The 20,440-nt window shown below is 52.8% G+C and overlaps 9 protein-coding genes across 9 annotated transcripts; 3 read left to right on the top strand and 6 right to left on the bottom strand.

Annotated features, from left to right (window-relative positions):
- Positions 1-14: 14 nt before the first annotated feature.
- Positions 15-401, top strand: BDP81DRAFT_328797 (uncharacterized protein; the record flags this gene model as incomplete). The annotated part of the gene is made up of 1 exon (XM_060585249.1): positions 15-401. The coding sequence occupies one exon, from the start codon at positions 15-17 to the stop codon at positions 399-401; it is 387 nt and encodes a 128-aa protein (XP_060441241.1).
- Positions 402-496: 95 nt separating this feature from the next.
- Positions 497-1,413, bottom strand: BDP81DRAFT_100859 (Asp/Glu/Hydantoin racemase). Its single transcript, XM_060581367.1, has one exon. The coding sequence runs from the start codon at positions 1,297-1,299 to the stop codon at positions 592-594; it is 708 nt and encodes a 235-aa protein (XP_060441242.1). The 5' UTR covers positions 1,300-1,413; the 3' UTR covers positions 497-591.
- Positions 1,414-1,940: 527 nt separating this feature from the next.
- Positions 1,941-3,781, bottom strand: BDP81DRAFT_436476 (permease for cytosine/purines, uracil, thiamine, allantoin-domain-containing protein). Its single transcript, XM_060591135.1, has one exon. It carries the CDS (start codon positions 3,596-3,598, stop codon positions 2,342-2,344), a length of 1,257 nt encoding a protein of 418 aa, XP_060441243.1. The 5' UTR covers positions 3,599-3,781; the 3' UTR covers positions 1,941-2,341.
- Positions 3,782-7,106: 3,325 nt separating this feature from the next.
- Positions 7,107-8,536, top strand: BDP81DRAFT_328790 (2OG-Fe(II) oxygenase; the record flags this gene model as incomplete). The annotated part of the gene is made up of 4 exons (XM_060585248.1): positions 7,107-7,355; positions 7,540-7,565; positions 7,668-7,845; positions 7,940-8,536. The coding sequence occupies 4 exons, from the start codon at positions 7,107-7,109 to the stop codon at positions 8,534-8,536; spliced, it is 1,050 nt and encodes a 349-aa protein (XP_060441244.1).
- Positions 8,537-8,904: 368 nt separating this feature from the next.
- Positions 8,905-10,491, bottom strand: BDP81DRAFT_464198 (benzoate 4-monooxygenase cytochrome P450; the record flags this gene model as incomplete). The annotated part of the gene is made up of 5 exons (XM_060594123.1): positions 8,905-9,095; positions 9,167-9,268; positions 9,351-9,646; positions 9,717-10,176; positions 10,251-10,491. The coding sequence occupies 5 exons, from the start codon at positions 10,489-10,491 to the stop codon at positions 8,905-8,907; spliced, it is 1,290 nt and encodes a 429-aa protein (XP_060441245.1).
- Positions 10,492-11,905: 1,414 nt separating this feature from the next.
- BDP81DRAFT_464199 (mitochondrial carrier domain-containing protein) lies at positions 11,906-12,781 on the top strand (the record flags this gene model as incomplete). Its single annotated transcript, XM_060594124.1, has 1 exon — positions 11,906-12,781. The coding sequence occupies one exon, from the start codon at positions 11,906-11,908 to the stop codon at positions 12,779-12,781; it is 876 nt and encodes a 291-aa protein (XP_060441246.1).
- Positions 12,782-12,996: 215 nt separating this feature from the next.
- On the bottom strand, positions 12,997-14,535 carry BDP81DRAFT_499859 (uncharacterized protein; the record flags this gene model as incomplete). The annotated part of the gene is made up of 3 exons (XM_060595496.1): positions 14,277-14,535; positions 14,217-14,218; positions 12,997-14,175 (listed from the first exon to the last, which is right to left on the bottom strand). The coding sequence occupies exons 1-3, from the start codon at positions 14,461-14,463 to the stop codon at positions 12,997-12,999; spliced, it is 1,368 nt and encodes a 455-aa protein (XP_060441247.1). The 5' UTR covers positions 14,464-14,535.
- A 538-nt stretch (positions 14,536-15,073) lies between these two features.
- On the bottom strand, positions 15,074-16,164 carry BDP81DRAFT_464201 (ankyrin repeat-containing domain protein; the record flags this gene model as incomplete). Its single annotated transcript, XM_060594125.1, has 2 exons — positions 15,074-15,140; positions 15,182-16,164. 2 exons carry the CDS (start codon positions 16,162-16,164, stop codon positions 15,074-15,076), a joined length of 1,050 nt encoding a protein of 349 aa, XP_060441248.1.
- Positions 16,165-16,573: 409 nt separating this feature from the next.
- On the bottom strand, positions 16,574-19,659 carry BDP81DRAFT_464202 (ankyrin-2 ankyrin; the record flags this gene model as incomplete). Its single annotated transcript, XM_060594126.1, has 5 exons — positions 16,574-16,595; positions 16,670-17,478; positions 17,674-18,216; positions 18,247-18,690; positions 18,724-19,659. The coding sequence occupies 5 exons, from the start codon at positions 19,657-19,659 to the stop codon at positions 16,574-16,576; spliced, it is 2,754 nt and encodes a 917-aa protein (XP_060441249.1).
- Positions 19,660-20,440: the final 781 nt, after the last annotated feature.

Consider the following 20,440-nt stretch of genomic DNA (forward strand, 5'->3'; position numbering starts at 1 on the left):
TGTTCAGGACTTCCATGGCTACATTCCTCCAGAGCCTTGCACCGTCTCTTCCTTCAGCAAGTCAAGCAGGCGCACGAATTTTTCAGTACATTCACAAACTAGAAGAGATACTTCTTCGACAGAGTCAAGCAATACCAACAGTGACAGCAGTACCGGCAGTATCGGTAGCGCCGATTATGCATCATCAGCCTGAGATGACAAATGACCCGCGGGTCATGGACTTGATGCCTCAACCGCCGCCACAGCAGCAGCACCCAGGGTTTCTTGAGCAATATGCGTTACCGAATACTTCCTTTTACAATTTCCAAGCAGATTTTATCGGGAACATGTGGAACAATGCCTTTAACGATGGGGCGGAGATCGACTGGGCCGGCGCAATTGAGAGCTGGGGGACGACCTGATTTTGTCTTCATCCCTGCCAAATCTATCGTCATATAAATATATCAACATCATTTACCGTGGCTACTAGCCCTTGATCTTACATTCCGGATACTTCCAACCTCATGCTAACTGTTGCTCGTCCCTTGTTAATTCCGTGCTGCACACAGCAATTGTGGGCTTGGTAGCAACGTCAGGGAGAGAAAGTGCTGATTAGGTAGACGCCTCCTCCTCAACCTGCCGCGACAAAATCATCATCCCTGAACGAACATCGTCAATTGTCCTGATCGAAGGCGGAAGAGCCGAGAGTATATCCTCTTCCAATGCCGCCATACCTGCGCAGCCGAGGATGATGCTCTTCGCGCCGGCGTCGATCAAAGGCTTCGAAAATGTAGTAATACGGTCGACGACCACCCCCCGATCCAAACTCTCCAACTCAAGTGGACTCAGCCCAGTCGCTGCAATGCCAGTAGAATACCCCTCGAAACCGAGGTCAACAACAGAATCTGTTAGTGGCTTCTCCCATGAGGTCGCCGTCGTCACAATGCCGAACTTGCCTCCATTCGCTGTCGCTTCCTGTAGCGCGGCTTGGAATATTCCCATGACGGGAATCTTGTCCTCGAGCTGCTCGCGGAGGGCGTATACTAGCGGGTGATCTGAGAAGCAGCAGACAAGGACAGCATGCGGGCGGTGGGTGGAAATGTACTCTACGGCCCGGGGGAGAACGGCGTTGGTCGAGGATGTGGCCTGTGCGTGGTTCTCGATACACGAGGGGCAGTCGTCGAGGTCACGGCCGTCTATGAAAGTGACTTGGAGGGTTGGGGTGGAAGGATATAGAAGTGTGAGATCGTCTGTCATGCCTGTTGTTGAGATAGGGATGATGCACAGGAGCCTCATGGGCTGGTCTGTTGACGGCGCCATGTTGTTTGTCCGTCTGGGAGAACAAAGAGGACACACAGGTCGGAATGTCGCAGCAGGGTCTAGGCATTACAGCGACGCGCATAAACGGGACGGATTCTAGCTTTTATCAACCCGATCTTTGATATTGTCTATCAACAAACGATCCTGGACGTCTTTTGTTTCTGTGGACATGCCGTTTTCAGCGGCGATTGAAGCGGATAGGCGGTTAAGGTACCCTGGCCCAACCCGCCGGGTTCCGAGTCAATTGATCTCCCAAGGTCTGGATTCAGCAGCTCACCCGCCCGCAACCCCGCCTTTGCGCGTGGAACACCATGTCTTTTACTGCTTGTTCTCTCACGCATCGGCACTTGGGGACGATCTTCCATGCAGGGCTCGTACGATGTGGACCCTTTGGAGCTCCTTTGGGTCATTTTGCCCTCTTTGTGCTATCTAAATGAATGGGATTAAGCAGGGGAGCGTTCTTTGAAGTGGATGATGGCGCGGGATGGTGGAGGAGGGGGATGTCACGATTCACGAGGCGAGATGATGAATTGGCGCATTGTGGATTGATGGTTTTACTAGGGCTTGATGGGAGTAGGCACCAGGGTATTGATTGAGCTGGTGGTTCAATCCAATAAGTCTACATGATGGCCACCCACCCTCTCCCTTGTGACATCTTGAATCCTCTCTTATCATCATTCTGGTAGTGTGAAATATGCACCCTTCCAGTATGAGTTGCAACCAATACCGGCGACGCTAGGAAGACTTGCAGATGAACCGTCACATTTAGCACCTTGTTCTTGGGTGTATCAATTCTTGATGGGCCAAAGGTGAACTGCAGATTGGGTCGACGGCACGCTGCCGCTTCATCACCTCTTCCGACACGTCACATCTCAACTTCCTCACACTCGAACGCATAATAGAAGTGATGGTAAGTGATTAGGGCCATCATGGCATGTTCAGTTCGAGTAGAGACCGCACAACAAAAGGTATCCCGCGCGCTATAAGGAAAAGACAACAGCAGGCTCGTTATCATAACACACCACTATACCGACCTATTCCCTCACACACTCTTCTCGTCGGGCTCCTCACGAATCTTGGTAGTCGAATCATCCCCTTCAGACGCCTTTGAAGACGACGACGGAAGCTGCTCCCCGTCCAGCACCGGCCTCTCCGCCGGTCCAAACGTACCAAAATAGTCCGCGTCGTCAACCGCATGAGTGTCCCGAATCGGGAACGCAACATGCAGTAGACAATACGATACCACGGCCAGGGTACAGCCCAACGGCCAAGCGAGGTAATACAAGTGCGACCACCCCGCCTTCTCAACCGTCGGATCCTGCACCCGCTGCACGAACCCGGGCAGCAGCGAGAACGTGCCCACCGTCCACGACACGCCGGCCCGCCAGTTCACGCCCCCGCGGTACCAGTACACGCTCCGGCTGCTCGCCTCGTACAGGTCCGTCAGCTTCAGCCGCCGCGCGCGGACGAGGTAGTAATCTGCAAACATGACGCCCGTCATGGAGCCCAGGAAGACGCCGTAGCCGCCCATGACTGTGAGGAACTTGCTTGCGCCGTTGAGGAGCTGCCACGGCTGCATTATGAAGGCTACGGCTGCGGTTAGGTAGCCGCCGCGGCGGAGGTTGAAGTAGCGCGGTAGTAGGGCGGAGAGGTCGATGCCGTTGGAGAGGGCGTTTTCCGCGACGGCGATGCCGAATTGGGCAAAGATGAAGGCGAGGGCCGCGAAGAAGACGGCGGCGCGGGCGCCGGCGCTGTTGTCGTATTGGGATTGGAGGGCATCGAGGAAGCGGTAGGGTTCCCAGACGAGGGTGCCCTGGGTTTTTGGGAACAGCTGGGCGGCGCAGGAGGTGCAGACGATGCCGACGAAGGCGACGAGGATGGTGTTGACGGGCACGAAGACGAGCTGGGAGGCGAGCTGGTCGCGAGGACGGCGGGCGAAGCGCGTGAAGTCGGACTGGGAGAAGATGTGGGTGCTGATGCCGCCAATGTTTGTGCAGATGCCGAGGGCGAGCATCCAGCCCAGGTGGGAGCCCGTTGCTTGCTGGACGCCGGCGGTGGAGTTGATGTCGTGGAGCATGGGGCCTGCGCCGCGGGCTGTGGCGAGACACCAGATTAAGAGGACGAAGACGGTGGGGATGACGGTGCAGGCGGCGATGGCGAAGGGGATGTGGTAGCGTTCTGGGCGGATGTAGATTAGGGGCAGACAGAGGAGGGAGAAGATGATGAAGCCGATGAAGTCTGCGACGGTCATTGTGCCGTTTGCAAGGGGTGTATCTAGGTTGTTGAAGGAGGGAGCCATGGAGGCGATGAAGGTGCGTACGCATTGTCCGCCCCAGTAGACTTGGGTAGAATACCATATAAACGAGAGCGCGATGCGCTGTACGAGCGGGAAAAGAGCGCCGCGCAAACCCCAGGAGGCCTTTTGCAGGATGGAGAAGCCGATATGCCACTTTGCTCCCGGCCCACCGGCGAGAACGCAGATGAGGCCGACAAGGCAGTGGCCGATGATGACGGTCAGCATGGCCTGCCAGACGTTGAGGCCGAGGGCGATGAGAGAGGAGCCGGTTGTCCAGCCGCCGATGTTGAAGGAGCCGGTGACGACCCAGAGGCCGACGAATTGCCATGGTCCGTAGGTGCGGCGGGAGGGCGGGAGGGGCCGAGTGTCGCGGTTCATGTAGGCCGTCGTTGCCACGTCCGTCTCGCGGGGGACTTGGACGCGGCGGAGGAGGGCCGATGCAGTCGTCATCTTGGCTGTTGGCGGGATAGATCCGCGCCGGGGGTTTTAGCCCGAGAAGGCACCGTCGACAACGTCGATATTTCAGACCAGGTCTTCTTTGCTAGTTCCTCTAGTTCAACTTTTCGATGCTGGGGTTCCGCTGGTGAAGCGGTTGCTGTGAGAGGTGTTTGTGGCGTTCAACTTGAGGAATGTGTGATGTATGCCGTGACGCCGGCTCTGCGAACTACTGCGGTGTATGCCCACCCGTTTGGCAGAAGGGACGGGGACCAAGGCGGGTGAATGTGGAGGGCGGGAAGATGGGGGAGGGGTCCGCTCAGGAGGTCACAGGATGGGATGGGGGCAGTATGGATACAGTAGTGAGTGAGTCCGGCCCTCTTCAATGAGATATGAGACGGGCTGGACCTTGGGAATGAGGCGGTGCGGGAGAGATCTGGAAAGGGGAGACGGGGCACGATGGGGTGGGCGCTAGACCAGGCCGTAAGCGGACCGGACGATTCTGAGGCGGGCTCTTTTTTCTTCTTTGGTTCTCTTCTTTAGCGTTTAGCTTGTCAGAGTTTCGTACGAAAAGCTTAGTTACGTCGCACAGATCGTGGAGTGTTCAGTTCCGTGTAACGCGTCGCGGGAAGCGGGCAAAAGGCTTAAAGTTGGAGGCCATGAGGGGACTGGGCCGAAGTGAAAGAAGGGGGCAGGGCAATGTTGAAGCTGGAGAAACACAGTGTGATTGGAATCTGGGATGTTCTCCCCGGCTGATACTTGTATCTCTCGAGCGTTCCCATTCGATTTCAATGCCTACGTACGGGATTTGATAGTACCGGGACTCTGGGTCTAAAGGAGCTGGATGCTGGACGCTGAACCTGTCCCGGGCAAAGGGTTGGGCAAAGCGGGCGAGACAGGAATCCCAGAGACGTGGTTAGCGATTGCCCAACGGGCCACCGACAGGCTGACAGAAAGAAAAAAGAAAAGAGGGAGAGGGAAGTGGTCTTACTGTGTATGGGTTCTCATACATGATGGAGGGTGCCCCTGCGAGCCCTGGCTGACCAAGTGCAGGGTCAGCTTTCACCGTTGAGACCACCTCAGGGGTTTCCAATGATCCCAGGGCAATAGTGTAGAGGGCGGCCGGGTTTGCTCCAGTCGTTTGAAACAAGATATCAGCACGTCGCTCTACGAATAGCGGGACTTGAAAGCTGACGGAGGCTACGGGAACATCCATGGCGAAAAGGGAGAATGTGGTTGGGGGTTGAGAACTTGGGAGGGGGGGAAAAGGTTCTAGGGGCAAGGTTCGTATGAAGCTGGAGGAGGCGCCATGTAATACTTCGTAAGCTGAACTTCCAGGTTTACGGCAAATATCATGTTTGATATCATGCAGTTGGAAGAGAACCTAGACAAATACACTGAACACCCCCGCCGTCCCTTTCGGACCCTTTCCCTCGTGGGATGCGCGGTCAATTTCACGATCCACGACGTGCCCACCCCTCCACTGCCATGCAGAACCTGCAGCAGTGACGATGATCCCTGGCCCCGAAGTGTGGGAATGTGGATAGGGCAGAAGGGGTGCGGACCAGGCTCTCGGTAGGGAGGGGAACAGAGAATGGCGCCAGGGTCTTTTCGGGTTCTAGTTCACGCCGGGGGTGTTTTTCTTTTTTTTCTTTCCTCCTGCTTACGGGTATCCATACAGTATTATTACGTGTTGGATCTGGAGGGGGGAAGGGGGAATGGGATTTTGTTTGCTCGTCAATTTCGCCTGGCGTGTTGGAGCAGGGCGGGTTGACGCCGACCAACTATACGAGACGTTGAAGACAGGGTCATTGACCTGATTCTCCTTTAGATTCTAGTCTTTGACTGAGTCTACTAGGCTGCATGTTTGCTCCCACACCATTGCCTCACATCCGCAATCACATTGCTAGATATCAACTCCGTACAGATACCAATCAGGCTTCATCGCCATAATGGCACCTATCCCACACAGGAGGAAACAGGAAAGTTGAGGGAACTGTCGCATTCTGGCACTCTGGCATTCTACAGCTCAACAGCTCAACAGCCACTGTCTCGCTGTCTCGGCCGCAAATTCATGTGGCTCGGGAATCGGCAGCGAGTCGCGATTGGCTCGAGGCAAGACCATCGCCCGCTCCATCACTTTGGACCCCTCTTCTGAGACATGACTTTTGACGGCTTCAGTCAAGAATCGAGATCACGATTGCTCCTATCTCCGCATTCTGTTTCGTCGTTTCTGCGGAGACTTTCTGCATGGGAACTGGCACCGGTCATGGGGCCACTCACGCGGGCACTGCCGTTTCTTCGTCACACCTCTCGATCGTCAACCGCGGCCGTGAACCCCCGGCCCCTCCCCTCCCGTCGTCCATTCCCCAAAAAGAAGAACATTTAATCCGGTTTAGGGTTGCGTCTGGCGTCTGTCCGGCGGTCACTCTCCCCTTCTCTTTGGCCCGTCGAACGCCTCGAGGACCCCGAAACCTGACGAGCCCACGTGTGTTTCCGCAGCGAGGCTCCCTTGAGATGGGCAAAAAAGCAGAGACAAAAAGGCAAAATGAGCGGGCTCTGAGATGGAGAATCTGCCGCTGTTTCTTTGATTCTACAGCTTTAACCGCCTCCGAGACCGCTGAACCCCGATTCCCCACGAGGTTATCTCGAGGTCGGTCCGTCGGAAGAGGGGTTCATTTTGCTAGAGAGAAAGATAATCGTTCCAAGAGTTGCTACTTAACTCGAGGAGCTTGGACATTTTATCGCTATCTGCTGTGAATGTGGCGTTCGCCCAGTACCGCATGCATCATTCATTCCATCCTGCATACTTTTATACCCGCGCTTCTTTGCCTCCTGTCGGCGCGCAACTCGGATCGGACGAAAATCTGGCAGCCTTATTACGCGCGATATTACAAGAAACCACATTCGCTTGCTTGCTTCTGCGGACATTGAAATCAAATATCCACGTCTGAACCCCCTGCGTAATCTTTACTCTTTGTTCTAGAACGAGAAGGGGGTTGTAAGAATCCCGTCCCCCCGTCTTTCAACCCCGGTTTGCGCGTCTGCGCGGTGCGCCGGAACCAACGAGCCAACCATGACCGCGGCCGCAGCGGCGGCGTCGTCGGCGGCGGCGGCGCTACCAGTCGTTGACCTGCGGTCCTTCGACTCGGTCGAGGACCTGGCGGCCGACCTCATGCGCGTCGGCAAGGACCCCGGTTTCTTCTACGTTGTTGGACACGAGCTGCGCGACGACGTTGCAGCCGACATGTTTGCTCTCGCCGAGACTTTCTTCAGCTCACCCCTTGAAGAGAAGTTGGCGTACGCCAACGGCAGCGGCGATCTGGTGAGTTTTCTTGTTTTTTTTTGTGTTTTCTGCATCTCGCTCGAATTGTCTTGTCTCTTTCCCGTTTCTCTCCCCTGCTGTATTTCAAGGGCGTGGGGAGTATGGGTGATACATGTACATGTTGTTGGACGAAGGTGATCAGCGATCTTTTGCGGTGCTGACTGCGTGGTTTGATCTCGCTTAGGGTTACACCGGTATGAGAGAAGAAACGTACGTTTTGCCCAGCCCAATTCACCTTGCTTGCTTATTTCCTTCTTTCGTAAAGAAGTCGTGAGATCCCGCTAAGACGTTGATGTTTGTGGGGTGGAACAGGCTTTCTGGAGCAGGGCCGGGCGACGTTAAAGAGTCCTTTTACCTATCAGACCCCGGTAAAACGACGCAGCTACTTCCAACCGAATTGGAATCCCGCCGGGAAACAATGGCAGCCTTCTTTGCGGGTTGCGATAGCCTCGCAAAGACTCTTTTGGAAGGACTTGCAGTTGGACTAGGCGTGAGTGCTGCCACTTTAATTGTTTTACATGGGATCTTGTTGTCAAGACACGATCAAAGCGAGGGGGTGGAATTAACTAACCTCTTCCCTTCAGATGCCAAGAGATTTTCTATCAAAGGCCCATACTGGCGAAAGTTGGCGTATGCGTCTCATAAACTACCCCCCGGTATCCCAGGTCTCATCATCCACAACTTCCTCCTCCACCTCCCCAGACGACGCCCCGACCTCCCACGCGAAGGATATCCGAGCGGGCGCCCACTCCGATTACGGCTCACTCACCCTGCTTTTCCGCCAGCCCTCAGACCAGGGCGGGCTTCAGGTCCTGCGAGGAGGAGGAGGAGACAACAACGCCGCTGCGTGGGCCGACGTCCCCTGCATACCCGACGCCGTTGTCGTCAACATAGGCGACGCCCTCGAGTTCTGGACCGCAGGGAGGCTGCGGTCCACGGTGCACAGGGTCGCCTTTCCCAGGTCCGCGAGCGAGAATGTCGCCAGGTTGAGCATACCCGTCTTTATACAGCCTGACCGCCATGTCGTGTTGGCGCCGATCAAGGAGGACCGAAAAGATGACGGCGGCGCGGATGCCGAGTTTTTGGAGGTTTTGAGGAGAAAGGGGTATGAGAGTGCCGAGCCTGTTACGAGTCGGGAGCATTTGGAGCGGCGGATACGGGCGACGTACGGCAAGGTTTGATACGCATTTTCCTCGGATTCATCAGCGTTGTTGGTAAGCACGGCATGACAGCGAGCATTTCCTTTCGATACGTCATATTATTCCAAGTTTGAACCTCGCGCTCGGTAGTTGAGTCTGCAAATATCTGTACGAAGTACATAGTTTAGGTAGCACCGGTTAATGTACGGAGCTGATTACGCCAAGGACATATACGAGAAGAATAGCACACTCTGCATACTACACTTCACCAACCATGCGTCCAACATTGGCAGGCCTTGCGGAGTTTTGAGACCCTGATAACCAACCCCCCTGGACCGGTGACCGGGAAATTTCTTCAAGCTGCATATAAAGATGGGAGATGAGACAACTTCGCCGAATCACCCCCACGCTCACGCTTTCCTCGGCGAGAATACCACGTTGAGTGGTGCGACGGTCAGCGTACCCGTGTCCATGTTGCCCTTTAGAAACTTTTCCCCTGTCTGCCCCTGTGCAAATCGCAAGTTGTACTTGTGCACGATTGCGCTGGTCACAAATCGCGTCTCCAGGAGGCCGAGCTGTTTCCCGATACATACGTCGTGTCCTGGCAAGTGAAATGAGCAAAGTCGTTCGGATTAAACTTACTTAGTGGGAAAGAGGCAGTCCGTAACTCACCTGTCGAGAATGGTACGTAGACTGTGGCGTTCTTGACGAGTTCTGGTCGGTCGATCCATCGTTCTGGGATGAAGTCATCTGGTCTCTCAAAGAACCTGGCGTCTATGGCGGGGAAGATCATATCAGTAATCCATCCGAGACTACGACTTTCGCTTGCCAACTCCCGTCATCAGATTAGACTCACCTCTATACTGCGTATACGATGGTACAAAGACAATTGTATCTCCAGGAAGCCAGACGTCGTCTACCTGAAGCCCTTCGGGCGGCGTCATCCGCTGAACGCCCGATGGCACAGGGGGGTGGAGACGTAATGACTCGTCGATACAGGCCTGAAGATATCGCAGCTTTGAAAGAGCAGCATGCTCGGGCTTGTCGTGTTCTCTAAAGTACTCATCGATTTCGTCTTGAAGCTTCTTGTACTCTTTCGGATGCCGGGCCAGCTCCATGAATAGACATGATAGGACAGCTGCTACGGTGTCGCTAGATGTTATTATATCCAGTCAATAACTTGTCGCCAAATTAACAAGATCAACCACGGCTAGGGCTTTACCTTCCAGCAACTGTAATCAAGATACAGTCCCCATACAAGTTAAGCATGTCCTGAAAGGAGTGCTCCTCCTTGGCCTCATAATCCTCCAACACCCAGGTGAAGATATCAGGGCTTTCGGGCTTATTCTGAATCCGCTGCTGCACCTGGCCTGAGATCCACGCCTTAAACTTCTTCACGCCGGCGTTCCAGATAGCCATCTTGCGATACAACGGCAGAGCCCACATGGCGTGCGTGAAGCGCCCCACGGCCTTGGTCTCATCGTGCAGCGAGTTCATGTAGAAATGAGCGACGCCGTCCTCGAGCATACGGAACCCGTGGCCGAGGGAAAACTCGCCCATGACGTCGAAGCTGTAAAAGTTGAACCAGAGAGATACGTTGAACTTGGTGCCGGCGCTTGCTTCGATGCCGGCGAGAAGTTGGTCCGTGTACTTGAGAATGCGGGGCTCGTAGTCACGAAGTGCTGCGTCGCGTTGTTGATCAGTCTCTAAGATAAAAACCTCAACCGTTTCTGTCTAGATCCTGAAGATCACTTACATTTCGAGGTAAAGCCATACTCCCATGCTTTTCGACGTCTAGAATGCGCCTCCTTATCGCGAACCATCTGCATTGAGACCATAGGATGGAGCAGATTGTACCACGGTCCCTTCATACAATCCGTATCCAGAAAAACGGCATCAATGGCACCAAGCTTGTTTATCGAGAGCTCAGTCGGGCCGACCCTCACCACATCGCCGTACTTTTCGTGCAGCTTTCGCACATCCTCGTGGAGGTGCATCTGGTTCCAGATCTTGAACGTGACGTAGAGGTTCGTGAACTTAGCGAAGAATGGGCCGGGGAACCGATGCAGGCGGTGAAAAAGACCTCGGTATACTAGGATGCTCGTGTAGATGCCTGCTGTGAGCGATGAGAATAGTATAGCCGCAGCTTTTGCAACTTGAGCCAAGCTTGTTGCTTCCATCGGGGAGATAGAAACCATGGGCGCGAGGAACGGCACAGCCATGGTTGCTCCGACGGTCGCTGCATAAGCGATCGTGAAGTTCGTGAGGATGCGTTGTGCCGAGAGATCCCACTCGCCGAATCGGAAGACGGAAAGATGGAGTATGACTCCGATGAGAAAGGAGAGCCCGCAGGCTTCTGGAGACTGAAGAACGTCGCTTGCGTACATCTTGCAACGACTCCGGTCAGTTTGCCATCTTTGTTGATCTTGACTAAACTTACCGAAGACTCAGAGATATGGGCAAGTTGTGAGTTGGCCACGGCGTATCTTGGTTCATAAGCATTGCAAGATTCATCTGATGTTGATGACCATCAATAACCTTAACCTGGCAGGATGCCGTGCTTCCCGCCGTACTTCCCCATCCTTGCGGAAACTTAAAGCCTGCCTGCAAATGACATGGCCGACTCAAGCTGCGGGATGTAAGAGAAGCATCAAGTAACGCATTGTAGCATCAACCTGTCACACAGAAGTATCAGCTGAAGCTCGCAGCCAGCGTATTCTGTTTCGTCTGGAGTACCTATGCCACGGAACACTAGCCCGTGTCAGGCCCATCCCAGTACACTCGTTACAACGATTGTCACACTATGCCTATGAGACAATATGGTCTTACACAAGCATGACTAAGTTTGCCAAGGATATGCCAGTATAAAGGGTCTTCCACTCACTATATAGATAGTCGGGATATTCCCATAGCCACTCGTTCTTCATACTCATCAATACATCCCATTGACCCCCTACCTGATAATCGCTGCCCAACAGGATCATTGTTCCCCGCTATTACCTCTTTGAAACAACCATCCATACCTCCGTTGAAAGTTACGAGAATATTACCATGTATTCGCGCTGCGTTGCCTATTACTGGCAATCATGATTACGTTACACGAAAGTCTGCGGTGTGTAAGTTGCATCTGGTGAAGGCTTCAGTGTCCAGTGTTGTTGGGTTGCCGCTAGGTAACTTGGGGAGCATCCGGCGATAAGCGTCTCCACGGGGCCGACAATTAACCGAGGCGAACACCGGGCCGGGCCGATCGCTACAACCATAAATCACCTTGACATATTTGCACGGCGTCGAGTCCAAAGATCACGATCAGCCAATCTTCTACTGTCTTGAATACTTTCCGGGGGGTAAGAGCACAGACTCCAACGACAAATCCAGGACCAACACGCCCCAGGGGCAGATTTTGGGTTCACGATGGTCGCACCGGCGGACGGCAAGACATCGCCACTACTCTCACTCACCGCAGGAGGCATCGCCGGCGGTGTGGAAGCCGCCTGTACGTACCCATTCGAATTCGCCAAGACGCGAGTGCAACTCTACGGACACCAGAAAGGGACAAGAAATCCATTTGCAATCGTTCTGCGCGTTGCCCGCGAGGAGGGGTTGTCGTCACTGTACAAGGGATGCAGCACCCTGATCGTGGGGTCTATCGGAAAAGACGCGGTGCGGTTCGTCGCGTTCGACAGCATTCGCTCCGTGTTTGAGGACAAGAAGACTCATACCCTGGGACCCTTGCAAAGTATTGCGTCAGGAATGGTAGCTGGGATCGTCAGCAGCACGATCATTGTCACACCCAGCGAGCGCATCAAGACAGCACTCATCGACGATGCCAAGACGACGCGACGGTTCAAGGGCGCGATAGACTGCATCACGACTTTGACGCGAGAGCAGGGATTTTTGAAAGCCCTTTGGCGCGGCTATATCACAACGACACTGAAACAGATCGGTACCACGGGATTCCGCCTGGGTAGCTACAGTACCATCAAGGACTTTGAGCGCAGCAAGGGGATCAGCCCTGAGGGCCCGATTATGAGCTTCGCAAACGGCGCGCTAGCCGGCACAGTCACGACTGTAGCAACGCAACCTTTTGATACGATCAAGACGAAGGCGCAACAAGCCAAGGCCGTGGGCACGATGGAGTCGTTCTGGGCGATCATGGCCGAGGATGGAGTCAAGGGTCTTTGGAGAGGGACAGTCATGCGGCTTGGTCGAACAGTTTTGGCCGGTGGCATTCTGTTCACGGCTAACGAGCAAGCCTTGAAGGGCTTGAAATTATTACTGGGAAAATAATGATGTGAATTGAGTACGAAACGAATACGAACCCATGGGCAAACAAGACGAGAGATCAACAAGCCAGCTACCCAGACATAGACAAGCGATAGATAGATCTAAGGTGTTGGTGTAGTGCAGACAGAATCAAGCAGAATATCTGGCATTCAGACAGTTGCCTGATCCTCCAAAGTTTGCGCAATTTTGTCCCAAAGACCTACACGCAAGTTGCCGCCTCACCAAATATTGCCATCTAAGTCCTTGCCAATTATCGGACCCGCAAATCTAAGTGAGAAGCCGCGCACATAGTTCGCATTGAGAACGAGCGAGGGCTTCCCAAGTTTGTGCGGTTGAGCAAGACAGGTCCACCCAGGCTTGACTACGGCGGCAGAGAAGTCTGTTTCGAAGAACTTGGCTTTGCCCCAGTTTGAAAGTAGAATCTGATGCATGTTCTTGTCACCAAACATAACTGCAGAATGCTTCTCTTCTAGTGTTTTGCGAGCTTCAATTTGCTCTCTGGTCCCTTGCTCTTGGATAGATCGTCGAACCGCGGCAGCCGTGTAGCTCAGTGGCTTTGTCCGGAGGTCCTTTGCGGTGATTCGGGTTATGATCAGGGATGTGGCGTTTGATAAAAGCGCGGTCTTCTCTGGGAGAATATCCCGAGCAAGCGCAGGACATATATTCAGGACGTTTCCGAGGATAACTGGTTTGCTGCAGTTTGCAGGGAGATGCTGCGACCATAGGCGGCCGATGAAGGCGGTAACGATGTCTCCCTCGCTGGCGAATAACTTGTCTGGGCCGGCATTTTGTGCGCTCAACTCTTCTTTGACCTGTTCCTTGAGTGCTTCGATGTGCGCTGCCGGTATACAAGCAATGCGGGTTTCTTCGGAAGGATGACGAATGATCTCCCAAAGATACCCCAGAATGAATTGGATTAGTCCCCAAACTGAGAGTTGCTGGTCGGCCAAAACGAACGGCTCTGTAGGGTTCTTGCCCAGCTCTGCCAGGGGATCTGTGTCAACCCCATGGAAGGGTTTGACATCGTTGTCACGGCCCTCGAGGGTGGCAGTCCACGCGATCAGAAGTTCTTGCCTTCCGATCCCATCGAATAACGTGTGCAACCATGTCAGACTCACAAGCGTCGCGTCATTGAAGGACTCGATGTGCAGACCAAGCTGAGGTTCATCGCGATAGATGTAGTCTCGCATCGATTTGGGGCTGTCTGGCCTTCGCATTAAGTCCTGGAACCTTTCCGGTGGAGTCTCTATCACTGTTGGCTTTAAAGTCGCTTTCGGCAACCGCGAAGCAATTGGATGATCCTGGATGCTGCGCCCGTAGTCGAAGTGGGAGTACGCAATAGCTGGCCTTTCCGGGTCGTAAAGCTCAGGGATATGGTACTCAAGCTTGTTCTGAGACTGTCACATGTGTAAATAGCTGTTCCGGCACATGATCAAACACCTAAGACCGGAGCTTACGTTCAGCCTAAGTCTGGCACCAAGCTTTCACCATCCCTCACGGCCTAATAGCTTCGTAAGCGACGAGCGCAGCCTTTCTGGGTCCAAGACATCGTCGAAGCGCATCATGAAGCCCATGACAATGCCTCTGTTCAAGGCACAGTCATCATTGGGGTTCAAGGGAATGATTGTGTCCGTGGCTACTGTTGCTGGTGCCACGGGCTTAGCTTTCGAGAATATGCTGCCCATCTTGGCGACTATCCACGAACTCAAAAATGACAAAGATGGTCAGATTTCGAAAGTGGTCCGACCAGGGCGGAATCACGCTCATATTTACGGCAGTTGGAAATTTTACAAGGATCGAGCGGGCAGGGTCACTTCCTTCTTCCCGACCTGCATGACAGCCGTTGGAAGTCTGGACTTACGGTCTTGTCACGGTTGGTCTAACAACTATAAGCGCACTCGCCGCTAGTGTCGTATCTACCAGTCGGTTGGAGCCCTTTAATTACTCCGGGTGAAGGTCATTTCCATTGTTGATGCTCTTGCCACATTGAGTTGGGAGCACTGCATGATGCAATGCAGAAGAATCCTAGCATGTGACTGTTTTAATCCTGGACAAATCATTTCAGATGAATCTGATTTGCTCGTTTGCTAACATTCTTCTCTGTCCCATGACCTTGACACGACAATCTTCCCTCGCAAGTTCCGTTGCGCATTTTCTAAACACGACAACCACCTCAACGTCGAATCTCCCCAGTGCCGAGCATACTTGCCTGACAATGGGAACTTGCCAAGACGATAACCGCTCCAGGGGCGAATCTCGCTTTGTTGGTCCGTCATCCAGTTGGGCGGGGCCGCCTCAATCTTGGCCTGCTCCGTAAATCTTCCAACCAACAGCCAGCTTACGATTTCCGGGAAATCCTGAGCTGCAGTAAAAGCACTCCTGCACGACCCATCTGTCTCATACCATATTCTTGCTCCTGCATAGACGAGCATTTTGACAACGTCTAGCCGACCCCCGTGAGCTGCTGCCATGAGCGCAGTGCCAGTCAGACCGCCCTCAAACTCAATGTTGCAACCCAAGTCCAGCAACAGCTTGACCTCATCAACTAGTCCGAGCTCAGCTAGGAAGCACATCACGCCGAACGATCTTACGCTTTCTTTCCCGTCGGATTCAGTCATGTCTCGTATGGACGCGTGTCCACTTCGCCGGTACAGTAGACGGAGAGGACCCCGAGAATGAACCCGATCTTCAACAGCTGTACCGTGGACGAAAGAGAGAATCTTCCAAAGATCTGATGCAGTCATCCCGGATGCTATTGAATGACCAAAATCAGAGTTGAAGATGAAAGTCGCAAGCCGGCTTTCGAGACACGCCGGTGCCCAGAGGGGTACGCCAAATCTCCCCACAGTCTGGAGTGGTATGCCTGACCTGAGCATCAAAACTGCCACTTCCGTCGACCCGCACACCAGAGACGTGTCAGCGTATTGAGAACATTTGACATATGCCCCATTCTCTAAAAGGAGGTCTACCGATCTTTCCCATGGTAGCTGAATCGCCACTTCGAGAGGGGTGTACCCGCGATGATAGTCTCTAGTTGCAAGTGAGGCCCCATGCTCCAAGAGAAGGCGTGCAATGTCGAGTTCGTACTCTTCAACAGCTACATGAAGTGCAGTTCCCTTCATAACGGTTTGTCTGTTGACCTCTGCGCCGCACTCAAGTAGAAGACGCACAAGCTCCATGTTGCCAGAACCGACTGCGACATGGAGGGGCGAGATGGCGCGGGCTTGTGAAGACCATCCAGTTCTATTCACAAGTTCGTGAACCAAATTTCTGTGCGATGCATTGCTGATCCCAGCGGCGTGAGAGAGGAGCACTTTCAATGCCTTGGGGCACTCGCGATCCACAGCTACATGTACGGCTATGGAGTTGTCCAGCAGCCAGATCATGTCCTCTTCAGGGATAGAGCATAGCCATGCCGAAATCTTTTCGGATAGATTGTCCTCCCACATGAGCATGTCAAGACTGGTAGATCCGAATGATGGCCATGAATGTTGCCTGGACATCTTGTCATCATCGCTACCGGACGATGAGGACGAGTAGGAAGAGGTGAAGTTGTCCGCAGTGTTCTCCCCGAAATGGCGAATCCCGTATTGTCTAAAATGTCCACACTTATGTCGGGCGCAGGTAGTTCCTCGGAAACTTGCTCCGTGTTCGACGAGAGCATCGACTATATCCGCAGACAGGTCGGTTCGCGACAAAGCGAAAATGAGAGCTGTGCACGTATGGCAAGACCTCATCTTGATTTCCGCCGGGCAACCGTTTTTAAGTAATGTAACGCAAGTTTGGGTGTCAGCGTCAATGATGGCCCTTTCCATGGCTTGAGAGAGGGCAGACAGCCAATGTTTGTCGAAGCTTTTTTCTGCGACTGTCTCCAAACTTTCACGAATCGACATTTCCACTCGTTGAGCAAAGTATCGGTTGATCTTGGGTATTGCCAAGTCAAGAGGTGTTTCTCCTTTCTTTGTTTTCATATGAGATGCGCCCAGTTCCAGCAGAAGATCAGTAATTTGTTCGTTCTCAAAGTGGATTGCAAAGTGCAAGGGGGTCCATCCGTCTTTGTCTTTGGCGTTGATGTTCGATCCCCGAGAAACAAGCTCTCGAATAGTGTCAACCTGACCAAGGAATGTTGCAAAGTGTAAAGGCGTTCGCAACTGTGCGTCAGCAATTTCGAGGTCCGAGACATAGGCGCGATCCAGCAAAAAGGTGACTGTCTGTACTGAAGCAATTACCGCGAGGTGCAGAGCCCTGAGACCGCGGTAGGGCTTGATGAATGAAGGAGCTGCTTTGACACTCAAGGTCACCTCGACCTCGAAGTTCCAAATAGGTTTGGAGCAGGAGGATGCAACCATTTGGTCAATGAATTCACTGTAGCCATGCGCGCACGCCCATGCTACTGGAGTCCACCCAAAAGTATCAGCGGTGGATAGCGTATCTGGTGATCCACGTCGAAGCAAGAGCCGTGCCGTATCAAGATATCCATATCTTATATGGATACTGAGAGCTGAAAATTTGCCCCTCTTGCTGAGTAAAGCGCAGTCGATTTGTTCGTCGAGTAGTCGTTGAAGTAGGCTGAACTTTGGGTTGTCGCCTGGCATCCTCAATGCTGCAAATCCTCCCGGTCCTAATTGAACGGATGAAGGTAGATGCGGCGATTGACTGAAAGTACTCATCGGGGACATGGTAGGGCGGAACACGGGACTCTTTACGAATAAGCCTCCCTGAGCGTAGGGCATTCCAAGTAGGTGTAGAAGACTGTCAGAGCCCTCCCGGATAGGGGCTAGTAAGAGGTAGTAAGGAGTCCAAGCAACAAAGGAACAGCTCAGATATATATACAGCGCAGGGAGTACACGTCGAGGGAGGAGCAGACTTCAGTAATTCATCATTCTACCCCTAACTGCAGTTGGCCTCTGAGAGCTTCCACCCTGCGTCAACATCCCAACTTGACAAAGACTCAGGTCCTCTTCGGGATTCAGCTCGCTCAGCAGACGACCTCTTTCAGCTCGTTCCAAAAGGCTCACAAGCATCCTATGACCAATGAGTCCAGTGCCGTGAGAGCAAACATATTGTAACAAGTTTGCTTTTCTGTCCCTCTTGTGCACGTCAACGTCCATCTGAATAAGACGACGGAACAGTGGCCAAGAGTTATGAGCAATGGTCCATTTGATGACTTTGATATCCATACCACTGCTTTTGTAATACTGTGGTAAGGTAGTGATATCATGAACCATGCTGAATATCTCTTCTGTCGCAAGCACAGCATCGTGGTCAAGTGTAAGCGGAGTAGGCGTCGACACGACATCAAAGAAAGAAAGCACCTCTTTCAGTCCAGATGTCTGTTTGGCCTTCTCATAATCACCTACACACCCAAGATCAATCATGAGCTTAACTAATTCGAAGACTTCGCAGGCCTCGGCCTCTGCCGACTTTGTGAAATGATTCTGCAGTTTTTCGCAGAAGAACTGCCAGACGTGGCTGCTCTTGTCGCTGGGTGAGGCGACCAGCTCTTTCTGGACAAGAAGCGTTATAATTTCTTTGTTGCAGGCGTTCAAGTCGTCTTTGGATAAGTATGATCTCAAGGGTGTTTCATGCTCATCTGAACAAGGGTAGGGGAATATCTCGAGGAGTTGGCGAACCGCTTCTACATTTGCGGAATCTTCGAGATGATTTAGAGGTGAGTCTTTAGCTGAGGTTTGGAATATTTCGGAGTCATGCAACTCTTTAAGCAAAGCGCTATCCTGAATTCCTGCTATCAGTTCGGATATCGATGGCAGGTTGCTCTGCAGGCACGCGTGATCCTTTCCACAGTATTTGACGAGCATAGACGCATTCCGATAACGCTTCTTGACAAGCGCTTTGGCAAGCGGAGTACGACCACTTTTGTTCACCGTTCTTAAGGCATACTCTCGTTCTGTCTTATCGGTGTTCGTAAGTAAGACTCGAAGAACCCTTGATGAGGTAGCCTTAGAAGCTGCGAGATGCCAGATGGTGCTTCCTCTTCCATTGGTCCTCTTAGTCTCGGCGCCGTTCTTCAATAATCGTAAGAGGACATCTTCCTTCTTGTCTTCAACACAATAATGAAGGACAGCCTTGCTTTTCCAATCATGTGGGCTGTTGGGTACGGGGTAATTTTCGAGCAAGTGGTCCAAGCAGCTAACAGCTGAGCACGTAACAGCGAAGTCGAGCACTTTCGTCAAGACGTCACCCTGCAGTAGGTCCTTGGTTCTTATGTTACTTTGAGATTGATCCTTGAGAGTTTCCAAATTGTCTTCGTTGATTGACTTCCACATCTGTTGGACAAGCATGTCATCCGAGATGCCTTCCGAGATGGACAGCGGTATGTCGATATCGGTGGTTTCCGAGACGACCTTCTGAAAAGCTTTTAGATATGCCAACGATTCGCCCTCTTTCTTTGAGACCATTGCATCCAGGATCTTCATGATATCCTGGATTTTGCGCTTAGCCTTTTGGTCTTTGTGCTTAGACCAGTTGCGGCAGATCAACCGGAACACTGCTGTATCATCTTCGTGCACCTGGGTGCCTCCTCTGATGACGGCCGCAAAGACTTGGAAATCATCAGCCCATTCTGAGCTTTTGAGTGCCAAGGCGCCCATGGTACTCCAGGGGTAGGCCTGACTGGGCAAGTCTCGTGTGCAGTCCGCTCCCGCGTTGATCAGCAACTCAATCGTGCTTCTGTGTGGCCTGTCATACAAGGCCAGACTGCCCAGCGGGAATGGCCTCATTGGAGGTTCGTGATGACCGATGAGACGAAAGCCTCCAACAGCACATTGTAAAGGAGTACCTATCTTACTCAGGCGATTGAAATTTTCTCCCAGCTTGATCAACTCCTGACAGACAGCATCAATACTGAGCAGAGCAGCCATGTGCAACGGAGTATAATCGCCCCGCCTGATAACACGTGCAAGACGCCTTGTTTGACCTGCTACCCAAGATCGATTGGTATTCTTCTTTTTTCGCCGAGGGGGGCTCATTCCAGGCGGGAAATCATTTGGAGGAGGGAGCCTTCTTCCACCATTATTATCCCCCGAATCGTTGTTTGACCATGCTGCTGCGGAAGAGTTGACAACTGTGGTTTCCGAGCAGGCAGATTCCGACTTCTTTAGCTGACTGTTCATGTTGTCACCTCGGCCTTTCCACTGGTACCTGTACTGCCAGCAAACTTCGAGGCACCAAGACTTGAAGTTCGTTGTCTGCTTGGGGTCAAATAGCTTCATGGCTTCGGAAAGTAACTTAGGGTCCCGCCAATGTGTAGCAGCAGCTTTGTACCAAGTCAGAGCGGCGAACCTGTAAAAGGGATACCTTTCACTCCTGGTCTGAATGAAATCCGCTTCCGACAGTGATAAGCTAGGAAGTCGCGCAAAATGACTCAGAGTAAGGAAGTTTAGCGCGCAGCCAGTGAGAAGCCGACTTGATCCAGAAGTCGTATTGTGATATGCGGCAAAATCGCTGGATTCGTCAATGCCTCTTAGGAAGTTTCCAATCGAATCGTGTGCAAACACAAATCTCTTGTCATTCTGTGACTTTTTGACCATAGGACTGCATTGTTGGAGGATCTCTGATTCATCTACCTCCGGATACTCCAACATCTCAGGATCTAGCCCGAAAATGCCTGAAGCCGAGAGGGCTTGGCATAGCTCTTGAGCG

The sequence above is a fragment of the Colletotrichum phormii genome (genome assembly GCF_030913505.1).
Source record: "Colletotrichum phormii strain CBS 102054 chromosome Unknown BDP81scaffold_21, whole genome shotgun sequence".
Classification (NCBI taxonomy): Eukaryota; Fungi; Ascomycota; class Sordariomycetes; order Glomerellales; family Glomerellaceae; genus Colletotrichum; species Colletotrichum phormii.